General features: G+C 46.4%; 1 protein-coding gene across 2 annotated transcripts in view; it reads left to right on the forward strand.

Annotated features, from left to right (window-relative positions):
• The window catches only part of LOC138580432 (bactericidal permeability-increasing protein-like), a 279140-nt gene that overhangs the window by 169884 nt on the left and 93662 nt on the right, over positions 1-15594 (forward strand). For both annotated transcript variants that reach the window (XM_069650973.1, XM_069650972.1), the window contains exon 11: positions 370-537. In XM_069650973.1, coding sequence (XP_069507074.1) covers positions 370-537 — 168 coding nt within the window. The remainder of the gene's footprint in view (positions 1-369; positions 538-15594) is intronic.

The raw sequence follows: 15594 nt of genomic DNA on the forward strand, positions 1-15594 counted from the left end.
AGGTACAGACACGGGACCTCACAGTCACAGGTTTCCAGTTTTCTGCCCTCACACATGTGGGGGAGGTGCGTTGTGTTGTCCTTTTGCTATCCCACTCTTAAACTTAGTCCAGGACGTTTTTAGTTAAGTTACCATCTCCTCCTAGAAGCTCTATGTACAGCAGAGTTGTCTATGCATTCACACTTGTGAGCAAAGAACCCTACTTATGAACCTAACCCGAGCTGCATACAGACATTGTCCACCTGCCCCTGGAGCTGATCACCACTGAGAAATCCATGCACTGTCCATATCCCCTTGCAGATTACTGATGGTCACTGAGAATGCAAAGTAATCACCCCCTAACCTTTTCACTCCCCTGCTTCTCCACAGCTACCCAAGCGTTACCCCAGCATGCCGATGATGCTGCACCTCTCGGCCCTAAAGCAGCCAATGCTGACCTGCCAGCCGGGCAGGCTGGACCTGGCAGCCTCTGGATCCGTCGCAGCTTTCGTCATCCTCCGCAACTCCACCCTGGCTCCTGTGTTTCTTCTGCAACTGGTGAGTGACAAGCATTGATCTGGCAGCATCTTACAGATCGGGGTGGAGGTGTACGATCAGCTTTTGCCATTTGGTGTGTGTTTTTGAAGTGTAGCCCTCAGATTGCCTGCATGTAAATGAGAGCTTTTCTCAGTCATGACGATAGGGTGACATAGGCTGCTGTCCCACTGGAAAAGTGTATGTTTCAGCTTTTAGTGCGCTCGATTTGCGCCTGCTTCTCTCTGGGGAAGACAGTGCCCATCCTGCTTCTACCAGCCACATCCATGCGTGGGGCTGCCTCTGATCAACAGAGCCCCGGATGCAAGTACCCCTGTGCAGACTTTGTAAAGCAGATCCTGCTGATGTGAATGGGAAGAGATGCTGTAAGTATGGTATAAGGGGGAACAAAGAAGCCGGAGAAGAAACATTTAGTAGAGGGGAATGTTAGAGTCCCACGGAGAGCGACCAAACCCATCCGGTGACACCCTCTCTAAAACTCTATCTGCTTGCCCCCTATCTTGCCTGCACTGCACCCTGACCTGTGCGCACACTCTTTCTGTCTGCAGTTCTCTCTGCTCCACTTGCAACCCCTTCCTACACCCCTTTCTCTCTCTGCACTCTGGGCTATCTGCACTCCTCTCTACCTGCACCCAACTGTGCACTAACAACATACATTGATTATGCTGCTCTACCGCCTGTACCCCAAACTTCCACCTATCCTACCTTCATCCCTCCTTTCCTACCTGCTAATATGTCCCCCTTTTGTTCTTCTCTGCCAGGTCCCCTTGTTTTCTGCACTCAACCCTCTGCTAATTCAACCTCTATTTGCCTGAGCCTCAAGCTCTTTCAGCCATATTACCCCACTCCATGTCCTTCCGGCACATTACACTACCCTGCACACCCCCTCCACCGCATATTGAGTATACCCTACTCTGCTTGCACTGCGTCCAGTCAAGACTGCGGTTTGTCCTGCCCGCATAATTCCCTGGCTTCCTCATTACCTGCACCCCAACCGGTCTGTACTCTGCCCTGTCCGCATTGCACTAAACCCTGTCACCGTCCATATCTGCTCCATACCATGCTCAATATTTTGCACGGCCTGCCCCATACTTGTATTTACCTGATTACTGTGAGGGGTCAGAAATGGGAGGAGGACACAAATGTATAGTTTTCTCTGATGTTGCCATTTTATTAAACAATAAAGGGTGAGATGAACTCATATATTTCCCCATCCTAACACAAATGTCCCTACCCGGCAAACTAAACTTAAGAAGGATGACCTAGTGTCCAAAACGTCTCTGACCTTCACACTAATACATCAACAAAATAATATAAGGAATATTTGGCAATGTTCAATTCAACACCCCTACATTTCAAAGAGTACTCCTTTTGGCCGGGTTGTGTTCTTTCCCCTTGCTCAATGTAGGAACACTCATTGGGCCTCATTACGACCCTGGCGGAACGGGTTAAACGGCGCCGTAAAAGGTGACGGCGCCGTTCAACCCGTTCCGCCACATTACGAGGTCCCCTCGCGGGACACGTTAAGCACGCCTGGGAAAACCAGCCGTGCTTACCGGGTCCCGCGAGGGGAAGAGGGAGCAAACAATGGGTCATCTCGTTATGGCCCGTTGTTTGCTCCCTCTCCCATTCCCATTCAGCCGTATGGGGGCTGAAATGGGAATGGGGAAGGACCGTGTCCGGGTCCTTGTGGGAGGAATTACCGGGCCATCCGAACTCGGAATGGCCCGGAAGTCCTCATTCCGAGGACCCGGACACGGATGCAATTTCGGCGGCAACCATGCCACCAATAGCGGCATGGCTACCGGCCGAACTCATAATGAGGCCCATAAAACAGTTCAGATTCAACAAAGTTCCTTTTAGTCCAACACAAAAGTTCCTTTTCTCCCAATACGATCTTGCTTTGGGTAAAGTAAATGTCTCTTCATAAACAATTGTTTCCAAAATAAAACACTTGTTATTCTTCACAAGTTCCTTCTTGATAAGGCACATTTCTTTCCCATAACACTATTGTTCCACTTTAAAGCAATTGATATCTTCCACGATACCCTTCCTGTCAAGGCCAATGCCTTTCTCATCAATCAACCGTTTATAAATTACAGAAAGTGTTCTCTTCAAGATACAGAGCAATTATAAACATACCACACTTCTTTTTACAACTGACTACTTCTGTCAGGATAGTAATGAACTTCTTCTTACAAAGCAACAGTTTATAAAGGATTGCAAACAACTTCTGACGCGAAATGGCAGTTTGTAAAGAAATGATCATTGTAGTTATACTTTCTTTCTGCCACACCTTTTTGCCACAAATTTAGTGTCTGAAATCATCTTCTTCTTTCCTGGTCCACTCGCCTGCCAGGACTAACTACTATTGGTCCCTTACCTGGTTTATTCGCCTGCCAGGATCAAAACTCCTAAAACTACAATTGTTCACTGTGGCAATATTTGTTCCCAAAACTCTCCACACCAGCATCCCATGAGAGGAGAGCTGAACAGTGGTTGCATCTTTTATAGTCTTTTGACTCTTAGCAATATCGGTTACAAACTCTCCCACCCATTGATATCCCACCAAAGAGGAATTGCGCCCTTGTTGCTTCTTTCTTACTTCTGTACAGCCGCTTGATGTGGGTAATGCGGGTTGTAGGTTTTCCCTAATTGGTATCCCACAAAAGAGGAATTATGCCCTTGTTTGTTATATGCAGCTTCTGTACAGCCTGTTGACTGTTGGCAATGTGGGTCATAGGCTACCTCTAGCTAATATCTCATACATGAGGAATTATGCCCGGCTCGCTGTTGTGTTACTTTCTTTGTTCGGTATTCAAAATGTTCTGTTCTTATGAAACAGTCTTTTCAGAGCAGATCGGTGTGAACTCTGGGTTTAGGCCAACTCACCGGATTGACTTGGTTTCTCTGCTTCTTGATTATTGCAGGCGTCAGACCTCCCATGGTCTGCCTGCTCTCCTGACAGTGTCCTCTCGACTTCAGTGGACTGCACCTCAGAGGGGGTGGACCTTCCGTGGTCTTCCCACTCTCCTGACAGCGTCCGCCCGATTCTGGGGGACTGCTTCTACCTCTGAAGCCCCGGTAGCTCCGGTGCTTCGCTGCTTTACCTCACACTTCACAGCAGTGCCTGCCTGAATGGGAACACGTCTCCCCTTCATCTGGCTTCCCTCTTCTGTTGCTGCTTCCAGCTGCGAACACTGCACGGTTCTCCGGCTGCCAGTTTTTCTTCAGCATCAGCTGGGCCTACCGCTGCTCTAACAGCGATCTCAGCACTCTGGTCTGCTTCAGCTGCACCGCTCCCACTTTCTCTCAGCTGCACTTCATTTCTCCATGACGTTCTTTGTGATGTTCACCCTTTTATACTTATTTCGTTCAGATTGTTTTGAAGACTGAAATTTGTCAGAGTTAGAAATTGGAAACGAGGTTTCTGGTCTATCATTGAGATTAGGATCTCTATCTAAGATAGTCTCATGATAATGAGAGGGTGTTGCAGTTAAGTCCTGAACTCCCAAGGTGCCCATGTAAGTCTGATCATTGACTTATCACAACATTTTCTCTGGGTAGTTCCAAGGGAGGGAATTGAGCAATGATAACATGCCATTACGTATCTGGGAATTGTAATATTCTTATCCTCAGAAAAGGATGAATATTGCATCCCTCCTAAAGGAGTTGCCACTTCCCCTTGACAGCCATCTCCTCCTATGTTATCCTCCCTCCTGATACCATCCCCAGGGTTAGGATCAGGTAGTGGCTGCCCTGGACACATGGAAGGAAATTTTAGGCGGGGGCCTAGTGATGACTCCTGCAGAGTCATCACATTACACAGCTGCCTTTCTAGCACTCACTCTCTCATGTCTAGTTTCTCCATACCCTAAATGTCTGCACCATGCCCTTGCAGCCGTGCCTCCACACAGACCAGTTTACAGCCTATCTTGTCATGCTTCAACTCTCACTGCCTGTGCTCTACCCAGCTCAAGCTGCACCTCATTGCTTACACCATTCCACTCACACCCTGGGCACTGCTGGAGGAATCTCTGTATGCATCCAACACTCCTCTACCGGCACCCTACCCTGCCTGCTTTGATCCTAGCAAACAATGTCCGTCTTTGTGAGTTGACCCCAGCAGTGCTCTTCATGTGAGCGTTCTCAAGCCGTTCTCTTACTGCTAGCTTGCTCCAGAAGTGCTCTCTGTGTAAGTTTTAGGGAGAATTGTCAGAAATGTGCTAATTCCCTTCTACCTTAGAGACCCCCAGCACTTTTGCAGGACTTTAGGACTTTTTAATTTCTAACCTGGAGACAGTGAGACCTTTTTCCCACTTTCTCATGCATTTTCTTTGATTTGAACACTGTGTTTCTTTTTGGCTTTGGAGTCTGACAAACTCCATAGGCATCATCTTTACATTGTGACAAACAGCACCTTCAGTGACACGGGGAAGTCTCTCAGATTTCTCAAAGGTTTAAATACCTTCTCTTGGTGAAACTACTGTTTCCAAGAGTAGTGAAGTGAAATTGACTTTACTTACATTTTGTAACTTTCTATACCCAGCACACACTATCTTACAGTAGGGTGCTGGAGGGGTTACTTAGTATCCCCTTTGTCTAGTTGATCATTTAACATTTTTATGTTACCCTTTCAACAATTAATGGCTGGTGGCAGTGGTTTACTTTTTCCTACCATTGTGTGTTTTTACCGCGGGCTGCAAGCGCAGCTGCAGTAAAGCACCCTTGGGTGCCCATTTTGTCAAAATGGCCCTGGTCTTCTTTTTTTGCCATTTCTTGTTAGAAAGGTCATTCTTGGCATTTACTCTGCGTGCCAAACCAGGTTTAGTCCCTTTGTTCATTTTGTCTTTGGTGGGATTCACTGGTGAAGCCAGCCTCTGGCTCCCACGTGTCTGGAAGGGGCAGGAAGTGGGGGAGGTGCCTGAAACCCCCTGTGCGTAATCCCCTTGGTTACAGGAATGCACCCAAAGGTGGTTGGCTGGCTGGCTGTCCTTGGAGACAATCAGAAAAGGGGGTACTGCTACCAAGGGGTATGCCCCATGTTCATTATATTAAACAGAACCTAATTGGAGATCCCCAATATTATTGATCGGATAAATCATAAAATCCAAAAGTTGTCCGAAAGGAAACACATAAACAGACTGAGGAGTAAGTTCAATTAATTATATTGAAAAATTGGGCTTGTTTTCACGATTAACAATACAATATTAAGAAAGTATAATGGCACCCCTAAAGGTGAAATTGCTTCTAAAGCAAATACAGTGTACCAAAAAAGTAATAATGAAAAAGAACTGTTGTGAGAAACAATCATATAGAACATAAACATGAAGACCTGTGTCAAATTGGACATGGTTACCAAAACATAACAGTTAAAATTCACAAACAATGATTCGTGAATCACTTGATTTTCGACCCATTGGTATTAGCTAGAGAGAGGTTCACTGTTGCAAAAAATCACAGAGAATGCACATTGGATATTGGAGGACAGCCATTCTGCTGTGTGAGTGACAGCTAGGCTGCGAATGAATGGGAGAAACCTGCATAAAAGGCAAGGCTTTTTGCTTGGAAGGCAGAGTCGACCACTGGACGCAGGAATCTGAAGAAGAACTTGGAAGAGACACCTGCTACAACTCCTGGACCGTTGGTTTGCCTGGCAAAGCCCTGCTGCTGTGCTGAAGCTCCAAATTCGCCTTGACTAGAGAAGCCCTGCAATGGACGACTTCTCCCCTTGGGTTGGTGGGACCAAGCTACCCCGAAGTGAACTCGTCTGGACTTCCATTGCTGCTGCAGGAATCAAATTGCCAGGGAGAGGAACACCAGATCGAGTGCATCGCTTTTAAGTCGGACCCGAGCTCTAGGAAGATCCTCCGTACTCCCATGAAGCAGGACTGACCAAGCCTGAGCCACCTCAACAGAGTGCTGGGCCCCAGATGCAAGGAAAGTTCATTAAGGTATCCGAGAACCACAGTGGTGCTGTTTGCGAGAGCCACAAGGAGCTGAAACCGCGAATTGCCGCTGATCTGAAGTTTGCCCATTGCTGCCACTGACTTTCCATTCATAGTGCAGGAGTCCCAGACTTCCTCCCTCTTGTCACCATGACTGAGGCCCAGGGACACAGGATCTGCAGGCCTACACAGGAACAGAAGCCAGATGGATCCAGTTTTCTTCAAACCAAAGGTACTGTAAAACTAAGGGAACTTGCCTCTTGTTGTGTAGCCTTGCTAGTTCTCAGTTAGACTTGACTTGGTTGCTTTTGCAGAGTTACCTGCAGCTTTGCCCCTCACAAGCCTCCCAGCTTGTGGCCCTTCAGTGATTTCAGTTCTACAAACTTTTCTAAAACCATTGTGCACGACTTTTACTTACCTACAAGAAGATCTTCTGCTCCTCTAGACTTTGCTCAACTAACATACATTGGCTGTCCTGGCTCCCTGAGAGACTCTTCTTACCTCTGACTTTGTGCTTTTGCCTTTCCTCCAGGAAAGGGTTAATTTACTTTGCATTGGAGGGTTCAAAAAGTACTTACCAGTTTATGAATGATTTGTTAACCATTGTTTCATTCCCATATCTACCCTACGGCACAAAACTCAGTATTGCTCTGAATGTACCAGTGATACATCAATGTCCACAGTGTCCTAGCTGTTTAAGTCACCTGAGGGTGTGGGAAGTCTCTGTGTGCCATCCCCAATGGGTATCACCTGATAGAGAAACTAAGAGTGTGTTTTGAAGTATATTTTAAAGTGTTACATGTTTGCTCCTTTCTAAAGAAGGCTTATTCAACTGACGGTTAAATAAATGAATCATTGTTTTATCAAGAAACCTTGTGTATAAGTGTTTATTTGAATAACTGTCATTGTGAAACATTGTGTTACAAACTTACAGCTCACATTGACATCTCTTGAGATATGCCTGGCTGCTCAGTCACGCTACCAACTTGTGTAGTACATGCTTATACCAAAGGTTGGGTTAACTATTGCCAAGAGGACAAAGCTGGTGCCATCTCCCACAGGGTAACACATACAATCTTGCCTAACAGTGAGCTACCTCAAGCAGCACCCTTACTGCCAGCTTCGTCCAGCAGTGCTCTGATGTGAACTTACTCACACAGCGCTCCTACTGGTAGCTTCCTCCAGCAGTGCTCTCTCTGGGAGGTGCCTCAAGCAACATTCTTACTGCACACTACCCCCATCAGTGCTCTCTGTGTTAGCTTACTACAGCAGCGCTCTTACTGCCAGCTTGCTCCAGCAGTGTCTCTGTGTGAGCTTCTTCAAGCAGCATTCTTAATGCCAGCTTCCTCCAGCTTTGCTCTCATGAACTTGCTCACACAGCGCTCCTACTGCTTCGTCCAGCAGTGCTCTGCAGCACCCTTACTACCAGCTTCCGAAAGCAGTGCTCTCCATGTGAGCTTCCTCAAGCAGCACCCTTACTGACAGATTCCTCTAGTAGTGCTCTCCATGTGAGCTGCCTCAACCAGTGGTTTTACTGCCAGCTTCCTCCAGCAGTGCTCTCCATGTGAGCTTTCACATGCAGCACCGTTACTGACAGCTTCCTCTAGCAGTGCTCTCCATGTGAGCTGCCTCAAGCTGACAGCTTCCTCCAGCAGCGCTCTCCATGTGAGTTTCCGCATGCAGCACCCTTACTGACAGCTTCCTCCAGCAGTGCTCTCCATGTGAGCATTATCAAGCAGCACCCTTACTTCCAGCTTCTTCCATCAGTGCCCTCTGTGGCAGTTTACTTCAACAGTGCTATCTGTTTGAGCTTCCTCCAATAGTGCCTGTTGTGTGAGATTCTTCAAGGCATGCTTAGACTGACCCGCATGAACTGCCAGCCCCATGGGGCCACCTTTGCTGGCCAATGTGAGCCAGTTCAATTATGTTTTTTGACAATGTAACTTGCCCAAAGTGATTTAAGTCCCACCACCTGCAATAGATGTACCCAAAATTGTGCCCACAAGGACTGCTCAAACAGTTTTGTCAAAAATAATGTTTGCAATTTACAAATGTGGGCCCCTTTTTTTTCGTGCCCTCTGCTAAGGCCCTGCGGATGGGACCTCACAACATTCGTCCAGATACATAGCAGAGAAACCTGGGCCCATCAAAGACTCCCCACTGCAAGAACGGAAGACTCAGCCATGGGGCAAAACATACTGTTTTTATTATCCAAAACAGACAGGAATCACACAGCACAAATAATTCTCCAGCATTCTCAGCTTCTCAGCATGTGTCATATGGTTTTATACAAGTATGATTTCACAAAATTAGGTCCACCCCAAAAACCTATGGGATGTCCCTATTAGTCAGTTTGTGCTAAATACATATACAAAAACTATACATTAGTATATTTATTGGTTCCCCATATCAGGTGGCTCTGCCTGAGTATACCCCTAAATGTTTCAAACTACACTATTGCTGGGTCACAGGAAGACCATTGGCCTGTGCAACATTTATACTACCTCACAAATGGAGCTTCTGGATTGGCTAGAGCGGCCCTCCCGGGCCTGGGATCCTGTCTCATCATAGAGCTGAGTGAACATTTTCAAGGTGGTGGGAATGAACCTGGGGGGCTGCATGTTTCATATTGTTACCACTGTCTGATCGCCTAAGCCTGAGCGAGTGCCTGCAGGTTGCAGTTTTGGTGGGAAACACTTGTATCATTCCACTCTGTGTCGCTGGGAACAGCTTTGCTTCCCACCACGAGTAAATGAGCATTGTTCTGTTCTGCTGTGTCACATGTGAGAGGACTGCAAAACAAAGCTCTTCTGTCTGCAATTATGAGGATTGTATTCTGACTTCTTGCAGGGGGCTTTTGCTGCCTCTGGAACCAGGAATTTTTCACCCGTCACTGTCCTTGGCTGTGAACACCAGCTCTGCGCCTCATGCTGCAGGGATCATGTCTCCCATTCCATGTATCTGAGGCCTGTCTTTCCGACCTGATTCACTTCAGTCACCCTATAGATTCCCTATGTGTCTCCATGGCTTCTTATGGTTAGTTGCGATAAAGCATATGCAAGTGTGGGCCACGTATATTCTGGATATTGCAGTTTCGCTTTGGCGGAAGAAAGGAAATATTCTTAGCATTATATAAATGTATCAGTTTTCTACCTACATGAGTTATACACATTTATTTCATGTTTACAAGCAATAAAGTAGTGCACGTTTGTGTAGCTTCATGAATGGATGCATATTTGCTTCATGGCTAACGCGGCTATGTTGTGATGTTCCTAATGACGTCATTGATACCTGGCTTTATTGTCAGTCGACCTAGTCCATTGATGAGACCTCTGTCTCCTTGAAACCATCAACTGGATATGGTTTAAATGGCTGTCTGAGAGAATATCTCTTGCCATATCTGTGATATGTGTGCAGTCGGTGACCGGCCAAAGAGCGAGTTACAGCTTTCATTTTTTATTCTGAGAGTCGACATCTGCATCGGGGTCATAAGGGCCATTCCTCGGACCCTCTCTTTAATCCCCTTCTGGCTGACTTGTCGACCACACCTCCAGCCTTATTCAGCTTCACCTTCGGGAGCCAGTTCGTTGTCACCCCCCCTAGGTGTCCATAGAATCTCGCATGAATATCCATACTCCATATAACGTAACTGCAGTCTCCTTCAGGGTTACACCAAACCAATTTTCCCCAATAGTCTTTGGTACCAGAAACACAGGACAGTCTGTTATTTGGGCCCTCAGCGTATCTGGAGCCCTTATTATTTTGTTGTTGTCTGCTTCCAAATCTACTAGTTCTTTCATCCCTATACTCTTTTCAGTTGTCTTTCGGCATTGTGTGATGCATATTCTGATGACACAGAAGGTCAGTAATACTAATGCTAGCACTGCTTCTAATACCTTCAGTAGATTGGCCATCCATGGTGGTATCCATGAGAAAATATATGACGGCCAACCTTCATCTTTTCCTGCAGCGTTCGTCTCTGCCTCCATTTTGGCATGCATCTCTGATAACCTGATAACCTGGTAACCGCCTCTGGGATTGTGCCGTCTTCTTTATCATTTGCTGGAATAAAAAACGTAGCTTTATAACCCTCACTGCTCGGAGCTCTTCTTTGATTGTGTTGAATCCCTTGACGGTCAAATTTATTGTCTGCATTAGCTTCCACTTCGTTATATGGAGCCGTTTTGAGTTTGTCCTGGCCTGCACTGCTGGCATGATGGATGCAAAGAATATTTATGTTCTGCTAAACAGTCTATACTCTGGTGGTATTGCATCCAGGGACTCATCCATTTTTGATGATGCATAGTTTCCCCTCTTTACTCTGGTCAGCTCTACATACCTCTTCTTTCTCCTACTAGAGTCCATCTTGGGAAATCCATCTACTTTGATGTCCTTCTGGGGTACTACTAGCACTGGTGTGTTCAGATGCACCAGTGTGTAATTGTAGAGCATGTCCCTCCCAGTTGGGTGGTAGTTTCACGCATGCTTTTGATCCGCAGGCTCAATACTGATCCATTAATACTGCTCTTCCAACCATCATACCTGGAACTTTTACTGTCTGCTTACATTCCTTATTTTCTCCAACCTTTACTGGGCCATCCTCCTCGAAGCATAATTCTGCTCCTTTTATTGGTAATATGGGCATTGGCCCAGCTTTGTTTTCTACCCATGTTAGAAACTTTGCGCTTACTTCCCATTCTTTCAGGCATTTGTCATTTTCCACTTGTACTACTCGAACTGGAACTGTTAGGAGCGCATGCGCCTGGCTCCCCACCACTCCTTCTTTCCACCCGTCAGCTGTGTATACTTGTCCATACACCAGCATCTGTGGTTTTTCCCAACATCCTGGTTCTCCCCTTATCTCTACTGGTCCCCTTTTGGGACATGGCAACTCCTTTTGTGTCACTACTGTACGAAAGGCATGGTATCAACAGTAAGACAGACACAAATGACCACCGTTCAAGGGTGTTTATTGAACTTCAATTGGGTTTGAAAAAATGCCTACCTAATACTAAATCTAAAGATGGGACCAAGCTACGACCATCAAATAATAACAACGCACTCCTAAAATAAAATAAAATAAAAGGGGCCTATACTAATAAACCTACTGCCAATCCTTAGCTCCAAATACAAATATTGTTGGAAACAATGTTATGCAAAAGAAAGAAATGTTCAAAAAATTATATGTCAGGAAATTCAGGCCGTTGGCCTCCCTTCTCCACGTTTCAGCATGGGATAAGGGCGGCATACACTTAGCACAGTCTCTGGCTTCTCTAGCACGAGGGTGCAGGTCAAACATTAGCATCAAGGCCTTCTGTGCCTAAGTCTCTTTGCCTTTCAAAGTCTCTTCTTTCAGAGGGCCTGATGCAACAAACAAACAATACATTTCTTTCCTCTTAGGATTTCACACATACTCATTTTCTAAGGTGATTCACGGTTCACCCCGGATCCCACTCAACTGGGCTCAGATCCATTTCAACACAAACTCTTCAATCAGTCTCCCTTCGCTGGGCTCAGACCAATTTAATTCACTTTAACACAAACTTACTTTAACCCAAAGATTTCAATTGATCGCCCTCATTTGGACTCAGACCAACTTAATTCTCTTTAACACAAACTTGCTTTAACCCAATGCTTTCAATTGATCGGCCTCGTTTGGGCTTGGACCAACTTCATCTACTTTGCCATCAACTTTCTTGGCAGTACCAACATCGAAGACTTTCGATTGTGCACAGGATTTTGCTTGACCTGTCTTTGCCACTCTTTCACCTTTGTTAACTCTCAGTTGGATACCTTACAGAGACCTGCGAATGAGCACACATGCGGTGCCAGACCACTCTGTCAAAGGTAAAGTATCTTGGTTTCAAAGTTCAATCATTCATCTGTTGTTCAATTTTTCTTGCGTTGGTTATCATATGCGTTTCATACACTGTTTGCTTGAGCACCCACCATACAATGTTGCCGCTTGCAACCTTGGCTTCAACACAGCCCGGTCTGGTATCGGTCTCCCCAACTCATTGGCTGTGTTGATTTCACTGGTGCTGCTTTGTTGTTGGAGCCAAGGATAGTACCACAGCAGCTGGTAATTCTCCCTCCTTGATTCTCAATGTGGGAAGGCCCAGGTAATAGCTATTTGTAAGAAAAAGACAGTGGGCCTCATTACACGGTAGGCGGTAAACCATGGCGCTATTAGCGCCATGGTTCATGCCGGTAATTTACCTGTACCGCCTTGGAGGAAAGGGGATTTACCGCCCTATTCCAAGGTTGGGAAGGCGGTAATTCCTCCTTCCTCCATTGCCCTTCCCCATTCCCATTTTTGCCCCATAGGGCATAATGGGAATGGGGAAGGCGCTAATTACAGTACCGCAAATTGCGGTACCGTAATAAGCACCCCGGTCCCTTTGCGGATTCGTTTTTTAACGCCTGCTAAAAGCAGGCATTAATGTACCAACCCGCAAAGGGACCTCGTAGTAAGGCGGTAAGGGTTTACCGGTACCGATAAAATACCGGTACCGGTAAACCCTTACCGCCTACCGTGTAATGAGGCCCAGTGTGCCTAATCTAGCTGTATGGGAAGTCCTTGCCCTAATTCTGTCGCTCTAGAGCATGTTAGTCTTGGCTGCAACTCGTCTGCTTGTCTTTGTCTTGGCCTTCTATTTGGTTCTCCCCCTTGCCTCAAATCACCCTCGTCTTCTTCGCGGTTGGGAGAGGTCCCTGCCTGATAGATTGTTACATCTCCAATGTAGTTCCAAGCTCTTTTCCCTGTATTTTCACTGCTTGATCGGTTGCTTCCTCCACGGTATAGGGGCCACTAAACCTAGGCTTGTACTTTGTCCTATAAAGTTCCTTAGTAGTACTGAGTCCCCAGGGAAAGTAGTGGTGGTGCTGAGTGATTTTCATTGGCATCTTGGATGTTGTTCTCCTCACTATTCTTTGACCTCTTCCGCCATACCTGCCGTTGGCGAGAAATAAAAGGCGCACTAGCCATCAAAGAAGCTACATATGCATACATCTCTTTGCCAAAAAAATCAGAGACAGAATTTGCATCAGTTAAAGCCCTATTGGGAGGAGCCAGAGGGAGTCACATACGCCGTCTGGTTACCACCTTGTGTGGCATTAAATGGTGGTCGGACCCAGGCTGGTTCCACAATGCGAACAGGGCTAAGGGCAGACAATGTAGCCAACTCTTAATTAGAGTTGCTTTTATTTTGACTATTTTTTCTTTCAACAGGTCATTTTAGGAATTCGCACACTCCATTCGTTTGTGGGTGGTAAGCACAGGAAAATGTATGCTGTATCCCGAGTAAAGTTGTTATGTGCTGGAATACTTTGTTGCAAAGTGAGGACCATTGTCAGACCATAGTACCTTGCACACCCCCCAGTGTGGGAAAACCTCTCTAGCCCGGAACCTTGCAGCTCTAAGAGCATCGAGGTGTGAACAGAGACTGGCCTCGATTCATTGGGAAAATGGGCACACAACAACTATTAGATAGCGGTAGCCCTTATAGACTTGGATCATATCAATGTAATCTAAGGTGTAGGAAAGGACCGAGTGGCCCCTCTCACTACCCTTAAGGTATAACCTGCAGTAAAACGCATACAGCTAATACAACTCTCTACAAAGGTGGCCACATGTTCCTCTAAATTGGGACAAAACCAATCTTTCCCAATGTGAGCAGCAAGTACATCCTTCCCCACGTGGGTAGGATGGTATAGTTGTGTGAGTGCAGTCTGTAATAATAATAGTGGAATCACCAGCTTGCCTGTACTTTCCTGTCGCCATGCGGCATCTGACGGAGATATAGAGCATCCCCTTTTTACCCATAATTACTTTTCTTTCCTCTGTGCACTTCCCTGTAACTCCGTTATCTGTATCACTGGCAGCGCGCTGTACCCTTCTTGTAACACCATCGTATGCACACAAATACGTGTGTGGGATGGAGTATCAAAGTCTGAAATATCACAAAATATGCTGCTCGCTTTGCATTTGCATCTGCTGCTTTGTTGCCCCTGGAGACGGGGTCCTCCCCCCTCATGTGGGCCTGGCATTTCAAGACCGCTATGTCTGCTGGGAGTTGAAGCGCCTCTATGAGTCTTCCCAATAGGGGTGCGTGCCATCAGCACGTCAGAAGCCCCTCCTCTCCCATCGTGACAGCCCACAGTGTACTGTAGACATCACATAGGCTGAGTCTGAATACACTGTCACTTCCTGGTCCTTGCTCTGCTTTCATGCCAGTATAAGAGCCACTCATTCTGCTGCTTGCAACCCTGCACTTGCTACTACTTCAGCTGTCCCATCTGTCTTTATTTTCACTACTGCTGTCTCTCTCCCGTAGTCTGGTCTATTGTCGAACTGTCAATATAAAGCACTTCTCCTCAAGTAGCTTTTCTCCCACCCTTGGAGGGTCATCATACAGTTCCATGTATGTGGTGCAATACTGTATGTAGTCTCCCTCCTCTATTGGTTCTGCTACAAATGACGCGGGTTCACACTCCTGCATCTTACTACCTTTGTGGCTGGATTTGAGAGGATTACCTCAGACCCCAAAGCCCTCTGCATGGGCAAAGTACTCTTGGGTTGTTCGAGTATTGCAAACATGCGCCAGAAAAAGAGTGGTGCTGCACCCCATTGTGATACTCGCTGACTTCTCTTGTGCGAATGCTGCACCAACCAGTGCTTGCTTGCAGTGGTAATGTCCCTTCATTACTGGATCTAATTTCCCACCATAATATGCCAATGGCTTGTGTCCTAACATAGTCTTCTGTGTGAGTATCACGGTCATCACTACTCCATTGGAGTGTGAGACCAGATCAAATGTGTCCTGGTAATCTGGGATCCCTAACACGGGTGCTGTGCATATTGCTTTTTTCAGCTCCTCAAAGGCATCTGTCAACTCTTCTGTCCACTATAGGGTGCCTTCCCATCTTTGTGCTTCCTTCAGTGCACTTAACAAAGGTCTTGTGTATGTGCTGTAGTGAAACACCCAAGCTCTGTAATAATTACAGAGACCTAAAAACTGTTGCAACTGTTTCACTGTTGTAGGTGTCGGCGTCCTACAAATTGCCTCTGCCCTTTCTGGTGTCACTCTCCACCCTTCCTGCAAGATTAGCT

Source organism: Ambystoma mexicanum, chromosome 3p, assembly GCF_040938575.1.
Source record: "Ambystoma mexicanum isolate Mex_15411 chromosome 3p, UKY_AmexF1_1, whole genome shotgun sequence".
Lineage (NCBI taxonomy): Eukaryota > Metazoa > Chordata > Amphibia > Caudata > Ambystomatidae > Ambystoma > Ambystoma mexicanum.